At 43.4% G+C, this 22844-nt stretch overlaps 2 protein-coding genes across 2 annotated transcripts in view; one reads left to right on the top strand and one right to left on the bottom strand.

Annotated features, from left to right (window-relative positions):
- The window catches only part of FSTL3 (follistatin like 3), a 170762-nt gene that overhangs the window by 5463 nt on the left and 142455 nt on the right, over window positions 1-22844 (bottom strand). The window lies entirely within an intron of this gene.
- Window positions 15650-22844, top strand: part of CRLF1 (cytokine receptor like factor 1) — a 69447-nt gene continuing 62252 nt past the window's right edge. Inside the window, exon 1 of the mRNA XM_081959834.1 lies at window positions 15650-15998. Coding sequence (XP_081815960.1) covers window positions 15944-15998 — 55 coding nt within the window. The 5' untranslated portion in view covers window positions 15650-15943. The remainder of the gene's footprint in view (window positions 15999-22844) is intronic.

The raw sequence follows: 22844 nt of genomic DNA, 5'->3' as shown, positions 1-22844 counted from the left end.
ACGCTCTTTCAGCTCTTTGTGTGTGTTCTCTCTGGGGATACGCTCGCTCACTTTCTTGTGAGTAATCTCTCTGGGAATACGCTCGTTCAGCTCTTTGGAAATTTTCTCTCTGGGTAAACACTTGTGGATTTCTCTCTGGGCGCCCTTTTTGGTTCCGCCAAGCCCCTGGGTTGGGCTTCTGTTGGCGGTACATGGGTGGCTGCCGTGAGGCAGGGACTCCGCTCCGGCACACTCGTGCGATGTGCCCAAGTTTGTTGCAGTGCGAACAAACAACGTTCCTGAACCTGCAAGTAGACCTGGGGTGATTCCCTCCGCAGCTTGCGCAGGGCGGCAAACGGGATCCGGGTCTCCCCCCAGGCCTCAAGTGACTGCTCTGCATTAGGTGACTGTCCTCGAACTCGGGATCCTCGTAGTCGGGGCTTGTGTCCTCATAGTGAACTCTGGTTTGTCTCGGTGCTGGCTGGTATGCGCTGGCCCCTCGTTGTATGGTCACCGCTGATTTCTCCGCTGATTCTGACGCTCTTGCTTCGTTTAACGCTGCCTGTAGGGTTAAATTCGGGTTTGCCAACATCTTCTTTTGCAACGAAATGTCTCTTACCCCACAGATGAGCCGCTCTAAGATGTGCTCTTCCAAATCTCTGTATTCGCAGTGAGCTGCTGCTTTTCGTAGGGCTGCAACATATTGATTGATTGATTCTCCCGCCTTCTGAGTCCTCATGTTGAATTCCTTGCGGCAGACATGGCGGGAAGGTTTTGGCGCGTAATGAGTTTGCAGAGTTTGTTGCAACGTCGTCCACGATACTGCCTGTATTGGAGTAGGCGCAGTGAGGTCTCTGGCCGTATTGAAGACTTCCTTTCCGCAGTAGCCGAGGAAGATGTTTTTCTTCCTCGCATCGGTGATCCCCGTGTATTCGTTTGCTTCGAGGAAACACTCGAAACGAATCATGAAAGCTTCCCATTCGTCGTTTTCTGGGTCGAAAGGAGCGGGGGGAGCATGCATCGCCATCTTCTCAGTTTGAATTTGCCGCGCTGCGGTGATCTGAGATGGCTGTCGGAATTGCTGCCGAATTCCTGGGCTGGATCAAATCCGGAGATTCTGGAGTAGCGTTCTTCGTCCTATCTGACTCTCAATCCCACCTTCGTCGCCAATGTTAGATCTGGGTAGCGAGAGACAGACTGCGGACACGAAGTGACTTAATAGCTCTTTATTAGTGATAGTAGTGATCCAGCTTACTCTGTGGTCGGAGGGTTCCCCTTTTATAGGGATGAGGCACGCCCATTGACCAATCAGAGGAATACCTGTTTCCCGCTGTAGGAGCGGACCTGAGGGAAGACTTATCCCGATATATGCTAATATCTAACACCTACAATGACTTACAACTCTTCCTTTTTTAGATCTCCCTTGGACTATTCCTCAGATTCTACTGAGTCACTCAGGCTGTGTTGTTGCGCCCACAATCTGTTGTTGAGTTATCTCATTTCCTGAGTTCGTACACAATGTCAAATCATTAACCAGCCAGAAGGGCTGGACTCAGAGGTGGATTCGGACCGATTTGGCCAAACTGGTAGTGATTTGCCAGCCTGGGTTGCCGGAACTGGCAGCAACCCAGCCCTACCACAACTCCAAACTGGTTCCCCGGTCCGCGCAGCATGCTTTCCCCCCTCCCCATTTTGTAGTGTTCTGTGCATGCGCAGAGACCTATTTATGGGCAACTGCACATGCGTGCAGAGTGCATGTGTCTGGCACATGGGTGAGCAAAATAAGAGCATGTGCCCGCAAAATTTTGCACGGACCAAACCGGCAGTAATGCCAGCAGCAAACTACCCTTGGCTGGACTCATCTGTCGTTTGGAGTGATTGAAGACGTAAGATCAACACTCAAGAAGTTCCAGCGAGCATATCCTAGATCTTGGTTTGTGTTGTGTGAATATAGTTACTGGTTCTCCGAGATCTAGGACAGAAGTAATGCAATACAATACAATAGTAGAGTTGGAAGGGACCTTGGAGGCCTTCTAGTCCAACCCCCTGCCTAGGCAGGAAACCCTATAACGTTTCAGACAGATGGCTATCCAACATCTTCTTAAAGACTTCCAGTGTTGGGGCATTCACAATTTCTGGAGGCAACTTCTGTTCCACTGATTAATTGTTCTAACTGTCAGGAAATTTCCCCTCAGTTTCCTAACAGTTAAAACAATTAATCAGTGGAACAGAAGTTGCCTCCAGAAGTTGTGAATGCCCCAACACTGGAAGTCTTTAAGAAGATGTTGGATAGCCATTTGTCTGAAACGGTATAGGGTTTCCTGCCTAGGCAGGGGGTTGGACTAGAAGACCTCCAAGGTCCCTTCCAACTCTGCTTTTGTATTGTATTGTATTACTTCTGTCCTAGATCTCGGAGAAAGTGGGTCAGTGGTTAAAATCCTGGCCTAGAAACCAAGAGATTGTGAGTTCAAATCCCACTTTAGGCATGGAAGCTAGATGGGGAATTTTGGGCTAATCACCAGGAGACTGTGAGCTCTAGTCCCACTTTAGGCATGAAAGGCAGTTAGGTAACGGATTGATTAGAGCCAATCAGCGGGAAACCGTGTCTTCTAGTCTGGTTTTAACCATTCAAAGCCTGCTGGATGACTTTGGGCCAGTCACTCTCTTTCTCAACTTAACCCTCTCTAGGAAGTTAGCACACACCCCTCTCCTAGAAAAATTAAATATCCTGGGAAATATTGGAAAGGCATAATATTATATTTCCCCGGATAAGAAATAGGGAAACATGTTTTTAGACAGGAAACAGACTCACTCTTAATAGCCCCCACCTTTGTTAATGGGCCATTAAAAAAGCCTGGGTTGGTCTATTCTATATAACAAAGAGTTCCCCCTTCAGCTCCATGATAGTATTAGCCCTTTACCCAACTCACCACATGGCATCCGGGAAGTCAAACTTGGACTCAAAACACAGCCTAGAGAGTCGCCCGTGCATGGCCCCATGGGAGTCTGACAACCAATCAGAATGTATTTCTTACACAGGAACAGGAAACAGGAATGTGGGGCCAAATAGAGAGTATAAAGCCAGGAACTTTCAGCCCTTTTTCTCTCTTTTCTTCTTCACCCAACATCTGGAAGCATGTGATTCCCCCTTCTCTGTTCAGGACTTCAAGCCAAAAAAAAAAAAACGGCCATCAGTCACTTCGTTCAGTTCCATAGTAACTTCAAATGGTCCCTGAACAAACTGGTGAAAGTTACAATATACAATACAATAGCAGAGTTGGAAGGGACCTTGGAGGTCTTCTAGTCCAACCCCCTGTCTAGGCAGGAAACTCTATATACCGTTTCAGACAAATGGCTATCCAACATCTTCTTAAAGGCTTCCAGTGTTGGGGCATTCACAACTTCTGGAGGCAACTTCTGTTCCACTGATTAATTGTTCTAACTGTCAGAAAGTTTCTCCTCAGTTTTAAGTTGCTTCTCTCCTTGATTAGTTTCCACCCATTGCTTCTTGTTCTACCCTCAGGTGCCTTGGAGAATAGTTTGACTCCCTCTTCTTTGTGGCAACCCCTGAGATATTGGAAGACTGCTATCATATCTCCCCTAGTCCTTCTTTTCATTAAACTAGACATACCCAGTTCCTGCAACCGTTCTTCATATGTTTTAGTCTCCAGTGTCCCCTAATCCTCTTTGTTGCTCTTCTCTGCACTCTTTCTAGAGTCTCCACATCTTTTCTACATCGTGGTGACCAAAACTGAACGCAGTATTCCAAGTGTGGCCTTACTAAAGTTGAGGACTATTAGTATGTTAATTTTAATCCAGATCTGGGTTAGTGGTGGGGAAGGTGTAAAAACAGGGGGGGGGGGAATGCCGAGAAAAGCCATTTATCAGACCTGGAGACCCTCACCAAATCCTGGCTCAAAGCAGGACAACATTTAGACACAACTTTCTCTTTAGCAACTTTCTTCTGTTTTCTAAATCCCGCTAAGCTGGCGGATGGAGTGAGCCACCCGTTCCGTGGGCTGGGTGATTCATGCCACAAAAGTTCGAAAGGAAAAAGATGGAGCCATAGCTTTGGATTCCTGGCAGTGCGGGTGACTCAGTCTCCCTGTAAGGGACACGCTGTCCCCATTACACAGCATGGGAGGTGGTGGTGGAAGAAACAGTTGAGGTCACGGCCAATTGTTGTCTCTCAGCCCACCGATCTTTCCATCTTCCCTCTCCCCGGAGGTTTGTGGACAATGGATCATTTAAAAGAAAAGAGAAAAAACAACAACTCTGGGCAGAGCAAGGTTACACAAAGGTGCCAACCTGCAAATCACATTTTGGATCGTTCTCCAGTCAGATGTCCTTGTTAGCACAGAGGGTGAGAAAAACCTCTGCACGAGCTCAGAAGACAGGCAACGTTTGCCGTTCCAAATGAAAAGAAAAGCGACATCAGAATGTTTGGCCAAAGGGTCTGTTTGAGATTTATTTTGCACATGGATTGACTAGGTCGGTGTTTTTCTCAACCTTGGCTGCTTTTAAGATGTGTGGACTTCAATTCCCAGAATTCCCCACCTACCATGTCTGGATTAATTCAATAAGGTTTAGGGGTCGACAATTGGGCCTGGGATTTCCATTGTATTTGAACAAATTCCCCTTTATTGGTATCAATAAGGTTTAGACAGGTGAAAACTGAATATGCCATCTTAGAATGCAAGTCAGACTGAAAATTTAGTGCTTGCATTCACACAATACTAAGATGGCATATTTTAACAGTGCTTGTTTCTCTTCTTATTTAGAATAGAGTAGAGTAGAATGGAGTGGAGTGGAATGGAGTAGGGTAGAGTAGAGTAGAATTCTTTATTGGCCAAGTGTGTTTGGACCACGAATGGGTTCCTGCCAGTTCTAACTTCTTCTATAGAAGAGGTTCCACAAATCTACAGTGCCGTTTAGAACCGGTTCCAGCTCCCTCCCCCCGCCCGTCCGCACATCATCAAGATGAAGAGCGAGGGGAGGAATTCTGGGAGTTGAAGTCCACAAGTCTTAAAGCTCTCAAGTTTGAACACCCCTGGTGTTTTTTTTCTAAAGGTTTAGGGGTGCAAAGGTCTTGTAACTTGACAGCTTTAAGACTTGCGTGCTTCAAATGCCAGCGTTTCTGAGCCAACATTTTGGTTGCTAAGCAAGAACGTTGTTAAGTGAGTTTCACCACATTTTACAAGTTGGCCACGCCCTCCCAATCACATGACTGCTAAGCCACTCCCACTCGGTTACATGGCTGGCAAGCCACTCCTACCCGGTCACATGGCCTGCAAGCCACTCCCACCCAGTCACATGGCCAGCAAACCACTCCCACAAAGCAGGCCACACCTACAGAAGAGGTTCTAAAAATTTTTGAAACCCACCACTGGTTTGGACACGCAAAGAATTTGTCTTTGGTGCACATTTTATAAACAACTCAAGGTGGCAAATATACATAATATTCCTTCCTCCTCCTCTCCCCCCCCCCCCAACAACCCTGTGAGATATATTGATCTGGCCCAAAATCACCCAGCTGGCTTTCATGATGTTTTAATATTTTATAACATTCATTTTTTAAAAAATATTTGTAAGTCACCCAGAGTCACTTGACAGTGGGATTGATGGCATATACATTTAATAAACAAATGAGTAAGGTTTAAGCAAAGTTCCTGGTTATTCTGATCATTGCGTCTTTTTCTCCTAGATACTTGTGACTCTGTTATCCGAAATGTAGTTAAATCTTGCGGTCTCTTTCGGTATGCAAAATACACAGCAGGCTGATTGATATGCCCACGTAATTCTAGAATTTGTTCCTTCATAGCAATGTTTCTTAACCTCAGCCAAATTTAGGATATAGGGAGGCCAATTCCAAAATTCCCTATCCACTTAAAATTTTTATAGTGTAAAATCTTAACATTTTATACTCATCACCATCATATTTTTATACTATTAGAATTTACTATTACAGGTTGTCCTGGACTTACAACCACAATTTGGCCCAACATTTCTGTTACTAAACGAGACAGCTGTTAAGTGAGCTTTGCCCCATTTTACAACCCCTCTTGCCACAGTTGTTAAATGAATCACTGCAGTTGTTAAGTTAGTAACATGGTTGTTAAGTGAATCCGGCTTCCCCATTGACTTTGCTTGTCAAAAGGGGATCACCTGACCCCTGGGACATTGCGACCGTCACAAATATGAGTCAGTTGCCAAGCATCCAAATTTTGACCACGGGGATGCTGCAACGGTCGTAAGTGTGATAACTAGTCATAAGTCATTCATTTCAGTGCCAGGGTCACTAAATGAATGGCGTCAATCAAGGACTACCTGTATTTAAAGTTTTATACTACGATTGAAAGGTTTGTACCCATGATGGCAAACCTATGGCGTATGTGACAAATGTGGCATTCAAAGCCATCTCTCCAGGCATACCAGCAATCGTCCTTCTGGGTTCCGATGCGCCAGCTGGTCTTTGTGCATGCGGGAGCACTGGAAACTGGAAGAGGAGTTCCCTGGTGTGCATGCACTTGCCAGGAAGCTGAGCTTCCAGTTTCCAACATGCACATGCGCACTGGCCAGGTGGTCTTCGGGTGCGCATGTGCACCAGAAACTGGGATACCAGGTGACTGGTGCGCGCACACGCACTGGAAACTGGAAGCATGCGCATGCCGGGGAACTGCTCTTCTGGTGTCCAGTACTCCTGCATCTGCGCACCGGGAAGCTGCTCTTCTGGCTTATGGCACTCCCCACCCTCCCCCCACCGCTGCATACGCATGCTCTTGTTTCAGCACTCAGTGCCAAAAAGTTTAGCCTTTTTGGATATGGATTTAATTTTTTTTTAAACTTTTGGGATGTGTGTTTTTTAATGTTGTACGCCGCCCTGAGTCCTTTTGGAGAAGGGCGGCATATAAATCCAAACAAACAAACAAACAAACAAACAAACAAACAAACAAACAAACAAGCCTACACTGGTTTATACTATTACTGTAAATTTCAACAGCAGCAAAGAAATATGGCTATTCTTCAAGGTCACCTCTCTGTTCCTAAGCCTCAAAACTTTCCTCACACATAATTCACACGTTAGCCTGGATCCCCAAGAAAAACAGTGACATTATAATGAATAATAATAATAATAATAATAATAATAATAATAATAATAATAATAATAATAATAATAATAATAATAATAATAATACTACACATTGGCAAAAAAAAAAAAAAATCAGAGCACAAGATACAATCCGGGTGGACACAATCTTGTAGACAACCCCTCACTCTGTCAAGGACCTTGGAGTACTCATATCTAATGATCTCAGTGCCAGAGCCCACTGTAATAAAATTGCCAAAAAGGCATTAAGAGTTGTTAACCTAATCTTCTTCTCTGGTAATATAGTACTGCTAACCAGAGCATACAAAACCTTTACTAGACCAATTCTCGAATACAGGTCGTCTGTCTGCACATATCGGACATTAATACAATCGAACGAGTCCAGAGATATTTCACGAGAAGAGTCTTCCACTCCTCTGCTCACAACAGAATCCCTTATGCCACCAGCCTTGAAATTTTGGGCTAAGACAACTTAGAACTACACCGCCTTCAGTCTGACCTAAGCGTAGTACATGAAATGATTCACTACAATGTTCTACCTGTCATATATTGTTTACCACAACAATACATGACCTCACAATAGATAGAAATGTAAGGTAGACCGCTCCAAACTCGATTGCAGAAAATGCGACTTCAGCAACAGAGTGGGTCAATGCCTGGAATGCTCTACCTGACTCTGTGGTTTAATCCCCAAACTCCCCAAAACTTTAACCTTAAACTGTCTAGCGTGGATCTGACCCCTTTCCTGAGAGGTCTGTAAGGGGCATGCATAAGCGCACCAATGTGCCTACCGTCCCTGTCCTACTGTCCCCCCTTACTCATATCCATGTCCTGTATTCATAATCATGTTTATACTTACACCTGTCGTCTTATACACGCTTGACAAAATAAATTGAATTAAAAATTAAATTAAGATTAAAGTTGTTCCACTGATTAATTGTTCTAACTGTCCAGACCTCTTGGGTGCAATCACAAAACAACTGGACCACAAAACAACTGGAGCACCACTCGGACATCATCGGCGTTGACAAATTCTCCATCGGTCAATTGCAAAAGGCCGCTTGACTGGGAACAGCTGACATCCTGCAACGATACCTGAATATTATTAAATAACAAGATCTGTGCCTCCCGCCCCCGTCCTAATATTCCCTTGTATTCGCATCCATTTCACGTATCCAAAATCATGTTTGTACATATATGTGTTGTCTAATACATGCTTGATGAAATAAAATAAATAAAAATAAATAAAATAAAACCCAGTGAAAGGCTTAAGGAGCGGAAGGGAAGCTGTCACTAAGGAGGCTGCTTCTGAATAAATCTTCATTTTGATGGTATCGGCTTTGTGGTGGAAGAGGAGGAAGTGTTTCTGCTTTAATTTTTTTCCCCAAGGAGGGTGTGACTGAGCCCTCTAGTTATTTCTCCAAGGTCTGCAAAACCAAAGGAGTTTTCTCCTGGCAAGGTCCCTGCTTCGAGTTAAGATTTCTTTGATCCTTTCCTGGAAGGTTGGCATTGACGATGACGGGATCCTTCAATGGCTTCTCACCCAGAAACGGGAGAATGGTTGTTTTTACAAAGCAAATCGCCTGACCTTCCTTCTCTCTGACTCACTGCTCTGACTTAAGCAACTTCCCACCCCAGCTCACCCACCCAGGGATTTCACTCTTTGTCCTGCCACTGGGACAGCTGTCATCTGATCCCCGATCCCGAACTCCCTCCTCCCCCCCCTCCCTGAAACCTCCGGCACCATTTCCCTCACCAAGGTCAGGCGATTTGCCTGAGAACTCCCTTCCTAAGACGGTTTGGTATCATGGTTAAGCCAGCAGGAGATAAGTGAGTTCTGGTCCTGCCTTAGGCATGAAGACAACTTTTCTTACTATAAGAATATAATATGATATGCTATGATACGATAGGAGAGGAGGAGAGGAGAAAAGAAAAGAAAAATAGGCTAGCATAGAGTAGAGTAGAGTAGAGTAGAGTAGAGTAGAGTAGAGTAGAGTAGAGTAGACCTTGGAGGTCTTCTAATCCAACCCCCTGCTTAGGCAGGAAACCCTACACCTGTACAGACAAATGGCTATCCAACATCTTCTTAAAGACTTCCAGTGTTGGAGCATTCACAACTTCTGGAGGCAAGCTGTTCCCCTGATTAATTGTTCTAACTGTCAGGAAGTTTCTTCTCAGTTCTCGGTTGCTTCTCTCCTTGATTGGTTTCCACCCATTGCTTCTTGTTCTACTCTCAGGTGCCTTGGAGAACAGTTTGACTCCCTCTTCTTTTTGGCAGCCCCTGAGATATTGGAACACTGTTATCATGTCTCCCCTAGTCCTTCTTTTCATTAAACTAGACATACCCAGTTCCTGCAACCGTTCCTCATATGTTTGAGCCTCCAGACCCTTAGTCATCTTTGTTGCTCTTCTTCTCTGCACTCTTTCTAGAGCTTCAACATCTTTTCTACATTGTGGCGACCAAAACTGGACGCCATATTCTAAGTGTGGCCTTACCAAGGCCTTATAAAGTGGTATTAACACTTCATGTGATCTTGATTCTATCCCTCTGTTTATGCAGCCCAGAACTGCATAAATAGAGGGATTGCACCAGCCTTCTCTCTCTCAGCCTAGGAAGAAGAGAAGGGAAAATCACTTCTGACAAATTTGCCAATAGAATTGCAGGGATCTGTCCACCAGGCAGTCACCAGATCTCCTTGAAGACACAACAAAAGAAAAAAAAACTACCATGCACAGCTGAATCCAAGCACACAGATAGTTCTTGACTTTCGGTCATAATTGAGCCCCAAATTTCCATTGCTTAAGCAAGACAGTTTTAAGTGAGTTTTGCCCCATTTTATTACCTTCCTTTGCCACAGTTGTTGAGCAAATCATTGCAATTGTTAAGTGGATCATGTGGTCATTAAGCGAATCTGGCTTCCCCCATTAACTTGGCTCATCAGAAGCCAGCTGGGAAGGTCGCAGATGGTGATCAAATGAACCTGGGTTTCTGTAATCATCGTAAATACATGCCGGTTGCCAAGAGCCCGAATTTTGATCACGTGATCATAGGGGATGCTGCAAAGGTCCGTGTGAAAAACCATTCATCTTGTCTATGGAGATTCTAAGCCATCAAGGAAAAATAAAGATAGTCCAGTTACCTCTTAGAAAAGCACCTTTGGGGCAGCCGTTCAACTTAGGCACACAGGTAGTCCTTGACTTACGAACACAATGGACCTCAACATTTCCACTGTTAGGTGAGACATTTGTTAAGTGCGTTTTGCCCCATTTTGCAACTTTTCTTGCCACATTTGTTAAGTGAGTCACTTGCAGTTGTTTAGTTAGGAAGCCGATCGTTAAATGAATCTGGCTTCCCCATGGACTTTGCTTGTCAGAAGGACGCAAAAGGGAATCACGTGGCCCTGGGACACAGCAAAGGTCGTAAGTATGAGTCAGTTGCCAAGCATCTGTTTAGGAGATAAACTGTACCTGTAGTCCTCGGCTTATGACCAGAGTTCCCATTGATAAGCGAGGTAGTTGTTAAATGAGTTGTGCCCAATTTTATGAGCTTTTTCTTTTGCTGTGGTTGTTAAGTGAATCACTACAGTTGTTAAGTGACTCACATGGTCGTTAAGTGAATCTGGCTTTCCATCATTGACTGGCTGGGAAGGTCACAAATGGCTATCATGTGTCCTTGGGATGCTGCAGTCATCATAAATACATGCTGATTGATAGAATAGAATAGAATAACAGAGTTGGAAGGGACCTTGGAGGTCTTCTAGTCCAACCCCCTGCCTAGGCAGGAAACCCTATACCACTTCAGACAAATGGTTATCCAGCATCTTCTAAAAAACTTCCAGTGTTGGAGCATTCACAACTTCTGGAGGCAACTTCTGTTCCACTGATTAATTGTTCTCACTGTCAGGAAATTTCTCCTTAGTTCTAAGCTGCTTCTCTCCTTGATTAGTTTCCACCCATTGCTTCTTGTTCTACCCTCAGGTGCCTTGGAGAATAGCTTGACTCCCTCTTCTTTGTGGCAACCCCTGAGATATTGGAACAATGCTATCATGTCTCCCCTAGTCCTTCTTTTCATTAAACTAGGCATACCCAGTTCCTGCAACCGTTCTTCATATGTTTTAGTCTCCAGTCCCCTAATTATCTTTGTTGCTCTTCTCTGCACTCTTTCTAGAGTCTCCACATCTTTTCTACATCGTGGCGACCAGAACTGAATACAAATATTCTAAGTGTGGCCTTACCAAGGCATTATAAAGTGGTATTAACCCTTCACGTGATCTTGATTCTTTCCCTCTGTTGATGCAGCCTAGAACTGTGTTGGCTAAGCACTCAAATTTTGATCATGTGACTGTACAGATGCTGGGATGGTTAAGTGCAAGGACCAGTCAGAATCAACTGTTTTCAGTGCTGTTGTAACTTCAGTCACTAAAGGAACAGTTGTAAATCAAAGATGACCTGTAGAATGCAAGTGGAATCGGATGAATGATACAACAAGCATTATCATCATAGCCAGTTAGATCCCTTTAAAAAGTTTGGAAACCAAACAATTTCCCTTCCTGCTTGTTGGTCTTGGGAAACCCATGTGAATGTGTGCCAGTTACATTCTTTTGGGAAACAGTGACATAGTATTACACATAATAAAACCACAAAAGGTATCTCTGAGGTCATCCAGACCATTCTTATGTAGTACCATACATTGCAAAGACATCGTCATCATTCTCTCACCATGTTCACAGTACACATTGCAGACTATGTCTGTTAAAAAAAAACAAAAGCTGCATTTACCCAATCTGTGAAGTCTGATTCATGTTAAACTTCACTAGTCCACCCCCCCGCCCCCCACCTAGTGTCTTGCAACAGAGGGATAGAATCAAGACCACGTGAAGTGTTAATATCACTTTATAATGCCCTGGTAAGGCCACACTTGGAATACTGCATTCAGTTTTGGTCACCAAAATGTAAAAAAGATGTGGAGACTCTAGAAAGAGTGCAGAGAAGAGCAGCAAAGATGCTTTGGGGATTGGAGGCTAAAATATATGAAGAATGGTTACAGGAACTGGGTAGGTCTAGTTTAATAGAAAGAAGGACTAGGGGAGACATGATAACAGTCTTCCAACATCTCAGGGGCTGCCACAAAGAAGAGGGAGTCAAACTATTTTCCAAGGCACCTGAGGGTAGAACAAGAAGCAATGGATGGAAACTAATCAAGGAGAGAAGCAACTTAGAACTAAGGAGAAATTTCCTGACTGTTAAAACAATCAATCCGTGGGACAACTTGACTCCAGAAGTTGTGTTTGTGCTGGAACTTTTAAAGAAGAAATTGGACAGTGAGTTGGACTAGAAGACCTCCAAGGTTCCTTCCAACTCTGCTATTCTGTTACTCAATGAGGAAGAATCATGGCTTCCTTCACAATGAATCCTGCAAAAGGATTTATCATTCATTTTTCCCAATGCATATCCAGCCTCATTGGCTAATATATAGTTTGGTGTAATGCGCAAAGCCAGAAAATGGTTTAATTCAGGATATGGATAGATAGACAGATAGATAGATAGATAGATAGATAGATAGATAGATAGATAGATAGATAGATAGATAGATAGATAGATAGATATAGATATAGATTGTGGGAACACAATTTCTGAGTTCATTGAAGTATTCCATGATGTCTCAGAAGAGATTACTTTCTTTCGTATATAATCTACACATGTTTAGTGAAGTCAGACAAACACTACTTTCCAATGCAGGAAATCCTGAATTTTGTTCCCTGTACAATGTACATGTAATGTACATGTCATTTTGTGTAAGGCGGAGCTGAGATTCTATTTGTTTTTTCCTAGAGAGGTGTGTTTGTGTGTGTGTGTGTACGTATGAGGAGGGGGTAGTGTAATTGTTCCATAGCTAGCAGAAATTTTCTTTTTTCCCTCTAAATGATGGCACCCTTTCAACAATCCTCTTTTCTGATTTTCTCAGCCAGCAAGAGCTTTTATTTTCCCTCTTAGGAATGGAATGGAGAGAGTAGCGTGGGATCAACAGACAATTACATTTTGCTTCGAAAAACTGCTTGATGTTAGTTTGAAAAATGCACAATCTGGAGAACCCCCTGATCTGAATTAGCATTGTGTAAAAAAAAAAAGGGGGGGGGAGGAAACTGTTCAGAACACTCATAAAGTCTTATACTATACATCCAATCAGTATTATTTCTTGATAGTTATACTTATTTTCTTTATTATTATTACTTATTATATTTATTTGCAACCCATCTTGCCCCAAGGGGACTCATGCCAATTTTTTTCCCCTTAGGAAATATCTTTCAGGAAGCTGTGGTTTCCTTATAATAAAGTCATTTAAAAATATTTCTAAGAAGGGATAGGCAATAATGATTGTTACTGGATGAAAGACCACATGGAAATTCCAAAGCTCTAGACTAGCCTGCGCGGTTGAAAATCATTCCAGAAAGAAAACCACTGACTGAAACCACCTAGAAACTAAGGAGAAAGTTCCTGAAAGTGAGAAGAATTAATCAGTGGAACGGCTTTCCACTAGAAATTGTGGGTGCTTCAATGCTGGATGTTTTTAAGAAGAGATCATTGGACAATCATTTGTCTGAAATGGTAGGGGGTTGGACTAGAAGACCTCCAAGGCCCCTTCCAACTCTGTTATTCTGACTGCTATATACCTGCGAAACTCCTCCTGACCACAGCAGCCGCCTGCAGAAGCTATGAGTTCAGGAAGAGCCCCAAGTTGCAGTCACATAACAAAGTGTTTCTGACAAACTAACTGTTATCTTGCTGAGATTCGGACTCCCTGCCTATCTCTGGTTTAGTCTGGGTGGCAAGGTGCAATTAAATAGATTAATTTCATTTAAGTCAAGCAGGAAACATTCATTTCCTTATCGTTTTGTCAAGGGTGGACCTACCTATATACATACCAGTATTTCTATTCTACAGATCAGCAACTACTGTAAAAGGTGAAAAGTTTAAAGGACAGTGAAAGTGAGAATGAATGAATGAATGAATGAAGGAAGGAAGGAAGGAAGGAAGATGAATAGAATAGAATAATAAGAATTGGAAGAGACCTTGAAGGTCTTCTTAGTTCAATCCTCTGCTTAGGCAGGAAAACCTACACCACTTCAGACAAACGGTTATCCAACATCTTCTTAAAAAGATCCAGTGTTGTTCACAATTTCTGGAGGCCAGTTGTTCCATTGATTAATTGTTCTCACCGTCAGGAAATTTCTCCTTAGTTCTAAGTTGCTTCTCTCCTTGATTAATTCCCACCCATTGCTTCTTGTTCTGCCCTCAGGTGCCTTGGAGAATAGTTTGACTCCCTCTTCTTTGAGGAAGGGAAGGAGGAAGGAAGGAAGGACGGAGAGAGGGAGGGAGAGAGGGAAGGAAGGGGATGGGAGGAAGGAAGGAAGGAAGGAAGGAGAAGGAAGGAGATGGAAGGAAGGAAAGAAGGTAGAATGGGAGGGAGGGAGAGAGGGAAGGGAGGAAGGGAGGGAGAGAGGAAGGCGGAAGAGGAAGAAGAAAGGAGGGAGGGAGTAAGGAAGGAGAGAGAAAGGAAGGAGGGAGGGAAGCAAGAGAGAAAGGAAGGGAAGGAAAAGGAAAGGAAGGGAAAGAAAAGGAAAGGAAAATACTTTTTTTATTTACACAGAACTCTTAGGCACTCTTGGCTGTGGCCTCCTGCGTTACCTCAAGCTGGCACCGCTGCATATGCCCGCCAAAGAGTTTATACTTCGCCTGGGGCAACAACATCACCGCGACCATAAAGTACCTTTGAACTTAATTAGCTGGGGGAAGCCAGCCGCTCAGATGTCCTGGAACGGGACGGGGCTGGGGCTGGCAGTGGGAGGAGGCGGCGAGACAATTGCGTGACTGGAGGGTCCTTTTCTTTATTGTACCCGCCGTCTTTGCGCCGGGGGAACAGACGTGTGTGTGTGTGTGTGTGTGTTGGGAGGGCGGGATGAAGACCACTTTTTTGGGGGAGGGAAGGGCAGGCTGAAGAGGAGCATCAGCGGCCCAAACTGCGCAGAGAGAGAGGGGGGAGGAGGGAGGGGGGGCAGGAAAACCCCCGCACCCACGGAAGAAATCGCCCTCCGAGCCAACCGGCGGGGTAGAGGATTCCTTCCACTGACTCAGAAGCGCTCTTTGCAGCTGCCGGTTGAGTAAGAGGCAAAAGGAGGTCAAACCAAAGGGGGGGGGGAATGAGTTGGAAGTTGGGCATTGTTTTGTGCTGGAGGGGGGGTTGGTTGGTCCCGCGCCTCTCCTCTTGCAAATCAGAAAAGGAAAAAAAAGGGGGGGGCGCGCGAAAGCAGGCTGGTTCTCTATATAGCACGGAATTGGGGGTGGGGGTTGGTTTGGTTTGTTTTTTGGGGAGGGGAGGCGATGGGGGGGCAGGAGATCTTATTTAGCAAAGGGCTTGTTCATTCCAACTTCATTTCTCTCCTCCCCCCCCCCAATAAGCTCCACCAAAAGCCCACGGGGCGGGGAAGGGCGGGGTGGGGCGGGGAGTGCAAAAGGCATATTAGAGGACTTGTCAAGTTTGAACTGCTCAGACGAGCTTCGGATAAGCCCTGGTTTGCCTCTCTATAGAGGGCTGGGGTGGAAAAGAGGGGGGGGGGCGGACGAGAGGAGAAAGGATAGAAGGAGGAAAAAAAAAAGAAAAAAAAAAGATTGGGGTAGAAGTTTTTTAAAAAAAACTGCCTTCCCCCCCTTTGGCAAACTTTAAAGAAAACTTTGAAGAGCCTAAAAAAAAACCCTGGAAAAAAGTGGGGGGAACATTTCCCCCCAAGATATATAGATATATATTTATTTTAAAAATAGACTTACGTCCCCCCCCCCAGCCCCGTTTTTTGCGCAAGGATGAAACTTTTCCTCTTCTGCTGCTTCCTCGTCCTGCGAGCGGATTCCCGCAGTTGTAAGTAAGGCGCTCGGCGGGTGCAGCTCGCTCTCTCTCGGACGGATCTCTGAGTCGAAGCCGTCGCTTTTCGGGAGAGGGGACGGAGGGGGGGGTGGCGGTAGGTGGGATGGGTGGGAGAAAGAAAGAAAGGGGAGACTTAAAATCGGGGAGGGGGCTTGGAAGAAGCAGGCGCGTGGAGGGCCGTGGGGACGGAAGGGGGTCCCGTGGGGAGATGCCAAGCCGGGGTGGAGGTGGAGAGGGGGGGGAAGCCCTAGGTTTCATAAATATCTAATAAGCGCCCTCCTTCTCCAGCTTAAAATGAAATGCAACTATTGGACTTAATACTGGAATCGATTCCTTTTGTGTGTCTAATCACACTTGGCCCAAATCAAGAATTCTATTCTGCTTCCTTTCTTTCTAAGGCTGCTTTAGTTATTATTATAAAGTAATAACCATCATCATCATCATCATCATCACACCAGCAGTAACCACTGTAATCATATTGGTGAATCTTTGTTTTCTTCTTTTTTTAAAAAGGAACTGCCGAGGTGTTCCCATTTTAAAAGCAGAAAAGGAACAGATCCTTTTTGCCCGCCATCTACTTTTCTTTCGTGGGTTCCCCCCCCCCTTTTTTTTCCCCCTCTCAATTATTCTGGCTTCCATTTGCTAATTCTTTGGTTATCTTTTTTTTAATGCCTCCGGGGATTAATTTAATCCTTCCCCACCCTTCCTCTAGATCCGAGTTCTCCCTCCCGCCCCCTAAATTATAAAATTGCCTCTGTGTGTGTGTGTGTGTTTGTGGGTATATGTGGCAATTGCAAGGGGGGTGTTAAAATTTGGAAAGCCCCCATAGATCGTGTGAGTATTTAAAGAAGAGGGTTTTTTTTTAGAGAGAGGTAGAAAGAAATAAAACTGCCTAATCAAACACAAGCACACACAAACACACACACACAAACACACAATCTGTCTGTCCGCCTGCCTTCGGATTAAGAAAGAGGGGGAGAGGAACATTTTAATTTTAGATCTGAAAGTACTGTAGGGTTTGTTTGCGTTTTTTTGCTTTGTTTAAGGGAAGGTATTCAAATTCTAGGCATTCTCTTTTATTTTTCAAGCCAACAACATTCTGCTAAGTTAGTGAGTCCTAATTGATATATATCTCCATCTTCAAGTTTTCTGTAGAAAAAAAATTTCTTTCTTCTGCTGCACTTCTAGATCAGAACTGGACGTCTTATAGTTTTGGCTGACAGGAATATTTATATATATATATATATATTTTCAACATGTCAGAAGTTGGAAAAAAATTGGGCAAAATATGTGGGTGTAGGGAGAGGTTTACACACATCTTCTTTTTTAGAAAGTTTGCTCTGAGCTGATAGTGAAAAAACACTGTGTTCTTCTCTGGAATTATTGTTGGTGATATGTGTGTGCCAGGCCAGGAAGGCGGGTGAGAATTGTATTTAAAAAGCAATTTATTTAAAGAGGTAGGAACGTTTGAAGGCTACCCACCCAAAGGATATGTTAGACCATAGGATTCGTGGTATGTAAAATGTGGAAATTGGAGGGAAAATATTCCTATTCCTCCTTTTCAAACTGAGGCTCTGCATTTATTAAATTATAGTAAAAGTCTGGGTGCATTAATTAGAGAGAATTTTTTCAAGTTTCCTTGCTTCTGTACATAAATTGGGACACTGAATCTTAAACCCCTTCTATTGCATTAAATCCAGGATTTTTGCATAGTTGTTTTAGTTTTAGCTATTAGAATTTTTTCTATCCTTGGTTTTAAGCAACTTTTTTCACTCCCAAGTCACTCTTCACTCCAATTCGATTAGAATAATTAATTTTCCTTCTTCATCTTTCTCCAGTCTCGAATGTTTATGCCTTGTAATGCTGGTCGGCCTTAACCCGTGGCAAAATGGTTGAACCAGGATTAGGTTAGAGGCTTAACCAAGTCAACCATAAAACCTTGGCTAATTCTTTTAGCATTATGTATGAGACTATCTTGAATTGGGGAACGGGTTGAAGTTAGACACAAAAATGTGCCAAAAATAGTGAAACATCAAAACTGAGAGACAATGGTAAATAAATGAGTTTTGCCACACACACACACACACACACACACACACACACACTCCAGAACTGCCCCAAATTGAATGCAAGAAATGTTCTGTAACATGGGTGTTTATGTCCAATGCTATGTTCTCTCTCCAAGAAGGGAGAAAATGATCATTTTGGAAAGGAACTGCAGATCTGCTACTCTAAAAGGAGCACTGGTGAAGCTCGCCCATCCAATTCCTAGTATTTTAAATCCCACTGCACAGACCTTGTATGTTACCTCTCAAATAATTATCAGGGCCCATTATGGAATAAAAGCTTCCAGTTATGTTTTCCTCTGCCATAGTGTAGCATCCCCTGTTATTAAAAAAAAAGTCATATACCCATTTCTATACTGTAGAGCATTTCGTGCAAAGCCTCAGTAGAATATTCTTATTCTTTTTCCTCCTCTCTTTTTAAAAATATAAACGGTCCACCACATTATTTTAATTAAAGACAGTTTATGGACTAACAAAGGGGCATGTACAACTGCTAATTTTCATCTGCCCTGATCAGAAAATTAATGGCATGGGATGATGGGAGATGCGGTCCACAAATATCAGGTAGTGATGTACTTTTGCATAGTTAATAGAGAAGTCACCTCTTTTGCTTCCAAGGCAGTTTAAGGAATTTATATCTTACTCTGCAAAATGTCTTTGCCAGCCTAGAAATCGTCTGGGAACCACACCATGGATGGCATCTTGCACAGCACACAATTTATACAATTCTCCTCAGTTGCACAGGGATGGGATGACTTCCCCGCCCTTCTGGCTCTCCCTTTTCCCGATGTGGTGGCTTCCAAACTTTTTTTCCAGCTTTTGTTATTCCCTGCCTGTAACTGATTTGGAGATGGGGGCTGCAGCCAGGCCTTTGAACGGCCCCCGGAGGCTGTACTGAAGGGAACAGGAATTTGATTAAGCGTCCTGTCACTTAACAAGCAATTAATTAAATGCAGTTAGTATGTGATGTTCCCACATTTTAATGCAGGGCTGGGCGATGGTTTTTTGCATACATTGCCCCCCAAAATTCTTGGTTACACTGGATGTACGAAAGCAGCACCGGTCTGCAACTCTTTAAAGCAACTGCATCTTTTCCCAGCATCACGTGGCAGCTGCAGAGGTGCTCCCCGGCACCTTTTCTGAATTATTTCCAAACTGTTGCACAGCTGTAACGGAATTATTTTCTCTTCATTTCCAATACTATGCCTAGTGTGTCGGAATCATTTGGAAGGGCTCCAGGAGCTGCAACCAAAAGCAGGAAGCCCATAAAAAGCACGCAGTTTTGCACCATTTGCCCTGGCATATCAGACTAGAAAAAGTGGCCGTAAATAATCCCGAAGATGACGGTCGTAAACGTAGACTTAAATCAATCGAGAGCTTGATTCCCTTTTATTGCACTCAGTTCCCCACCCATCTATTTATATGGAGTCATCCATTTATACAGGGGATTTTGATAGGAGTGGAAAGTCTGGAGGAATCTCTGCTCTAAGGAAGGTTGAGCCCACATTTTGCTGTGGCTGAAAGTGTGTGTGTGTGTGAGAGAGAGAGAGAGAGACAGACAGACAGACAGACAGACAGACAGACAGACAGACAGACAGAGAAAGAGGGTTATAAAGGAAAAGCAAGAGAGAGAAAAGAAAGCTTGTGGGATAGATGATGATAGATAGATAGATAGATAGATAGATAGATAGATAGATAGATAGATAGATAGATAGATAGATAGATGATAGATAGATAGATGATAGATAGATAGATGATGATAGATAGATAGATAGATAGATAGATAGATAGATAGATAGATAGATGGATAGATGATAGATAGACAGACAGAGAGAGAGAAGGAAAGAAAGAAAGAAAGAATTGAAATGGTAGCATAATTGCAGACAAAAAAATAACAAATCTTCTCTAGGCTAAGCTAAAATGGAGTTGGGGGGGGGTTGGAAAAACTTAATGCCTTATTTGCTGGAGCTGGAGGCAGAAGAAAAATTAATCCCCCCCCCCCCCGTCAGTATTCCTCTGTTGGGGCACCTTTTTTTTTGGTTGGAGGGATCAGTCAAAAGAGAAGCATGAAACAAAACAGAATGCACGGTGATATTTTTTTTAAAAAAAAAACCCTGAGCACATCTGGCATTTCAAAATTTTATGAGAAGGCAATCCTCGAATCTTTCGTAGATGTCCTTGCTTGCACGTAACCAACCAGAGCAAGTGAATTCCCACCAATTCTTCCCCGTTGGCTCCGGAGGGTTTTTTTTTTGCAAATGCAATATTAGGCATTTGTTTCTGGAGCAAATGTTATCGATTCCCTTAGACGGGAGGGAGGGATGCCTGGGGAAGAGAACACACACTCAGACACAAACACAACCCGCTCTTTATATGTGGGACAGGAAGTTTATATTTCCACTTAAAGATGAGAAATTGGTCCAAGAAGTGATATTTTTAGAGAGCACGCTGTGTGCACGACAAAATTCTGGCTATGGTTAGGGCGAATGGATACCCTCAGGCTTAAACGATTCTCGGTAAAATATTTCTTTTCCACTTAAGGAATGAAACTTACCGTAATGCCCGAATAGGATAGGCTCAAGAAGAAGAAGAAGTAAATAATCTACCTGTAGGCTAGGTTTTTCACTGTGGGGTTGGGCCCCCATGGTGGGGAATCACAGCTGAAGCCCACCCCCTAAACCTCTGCCTCCTGCGCTCCAATATTTTTCATTTGTACGCTGAGGATTTTGTTCTCTTCATCGGCAAGAAAGATAGGAAACCAGTTAAATATTTACCTGGGATTGAATGGCCCTGCCTGAAGTGGTTAGAGTTGCCATCAGACGTTGCTTCTCACTTCTTGCCAACTATATTCTGACGCTACCCAAAGCTGAGAAGGGGAAGGATTTATTTTTAGACCTTGGATTCATTTTCAACTATTTTCCGGGTTCTGAAAGGGTCAGCCTTGCACCTTGTTTCATCTAAATTGGGAATGTCCAACCTTGGCAACTTTAAGACGTGCGGACTTCAGCGCCCAGAATTCCCCAGCCAGTTGAAATTCCCTACCCCAGGGGAATTCTCCACCTAGGGGAATTCTGGGAATGGGAGTCCACAAGTTGCCAAAGTTGGATGCCCTTGGTTGAAATAATATTCTTTAAAGGTGCTTTAAAGGTGCTTTTTCAAGAGGCAACCGGACTGTCTTGTTTTTCCTTGAAGACTTTTCACTTCTCATCTGCTACTCAGATACTCTGCTACTCAGATACTCTGCTATTACTACTCAGATACTCTGCTACTACTACTGAGGATACAGACAAAGCTCCAGGTAGCTTCAATGGCTCTCTAAAAAGGATGCAAATGAACAGCTGTCTGCAAGGAGTATAAATCCTTCCATTCCCCACCATCCAGTCAGAGCTGAAGAAGCATCTTGGATGAGAAGCGAAGCGTCTTCGAAGAAAAAACAAGAAAGTCCAGTTGCCTCTTGAAAAAAGCACCTTTAGAAAACCGTGACCTGGATGATTGAGAATCTCCACAGACAAATATTCTTTAAAGGTTTATGGAGCCTTCAAGGAGAGAAGCAACTTAGAACTGAGGAGAAAATTCCTGACAGTGAGAACAATTAATCAGTGGAACAGAAGTTGCCTCCAGAAGTTGTGAATGCCCCAACACTGGAAGTCTTTAAGAAGATGTTGGATAGTCATTTGTCTGAAACGGTATAGGGATTCCTGCCTAGGCAGGGGGTTGGACTAGAAGACCTCCAAGGTCCCTTCCAACTCTGCTATTGTATTGTATTGTATTGTATCTGGAATAGCTGAGAATAATTGTCCAATGTCAGGTTATACATTCAAAATGCCACCAAAAAATGTCACTTGGGCTTGCAATAGTGAGACAGAGTATAGATAATCCTCGACTTACAACCATTCATTTAGCGACTATTTCAAATTACAATGGCACTGAAAAAAAGTGACTTATGACTGGTCCTCACACCTACAACCATTGCAGCATCCTTGTGGTTGCATGATCAGAGTTCGTGCTTGGCAACCAGTGTCTATTTATGACAATTGCATGTGATTTTGCGATCTTCCCACCCAGCTTCCGACAAGCAAAGTCAATGGGAGAACCTGGTTAATGTCCATGTCATTCACTTAACTTCACTTAACAACTGCAGTGATTGGTTTTAACAACCATGGCAAAAAAAAAAAGGTTGTAAAACCAGTCATGACTCTTTTAACAACCATCTTGCTTAGTGCTGGAATTCCAGCCCCCGTTGTAATCAGAAGTTGAGAACTACCTGTAAGCAGCCTTTGTGATGTAAAAGCCTAGGAAGAGCTCTCTTTAAATGAGGCCTGCAGGACAAAAGGACTAAGTTAAACCAACACTGAAGAAATTTTACTACTCATAGATAGTTTGTAAAATAACTTCTCCTTGGTTGCCAGATATCTAATTCAACCCCCCCCCCTTTTTTTTTTCCTCTCGCTCATTAAAACATGCAAATGCTGGGCCTTAAGCTGATTAGGAGCAACAATTTTCTAGGTTCAGAATATCAGCAAGGGTATTTTGCTCCAATGCTCCTGCGTGATTGCTAGAAAAAGCTTCATTCTTGCCCAGACGGAATAGAATAGAATAGTTTAGGAATAGGAATAGGGATGGGATAGAAAATAAATAGAATGCAATGGAATGGAATAGAATAGAATATAGAATAGAATAGTTTAGGAATAGGAATAGGGATGGGATAGAAAATAGAACAGAATGCAATGGAATGGAATGGAATAGAATATAGAATAGAATGGAATAGAATAGA

Source organism: Natrix helvetica (assembly GCF_964273705.1).
Source record: "Natrix helvetica genome assembly, chromosome: 1".
Lineage (NCBI taxonomy): Eukaryota > Metazoa > Chordata > Lepidosauria > Squamata > Natricidae > Natrix > Natrix helvetica.
This window is presented reverse-complemented; position numbering and strand designations above follow the sequence as displayed.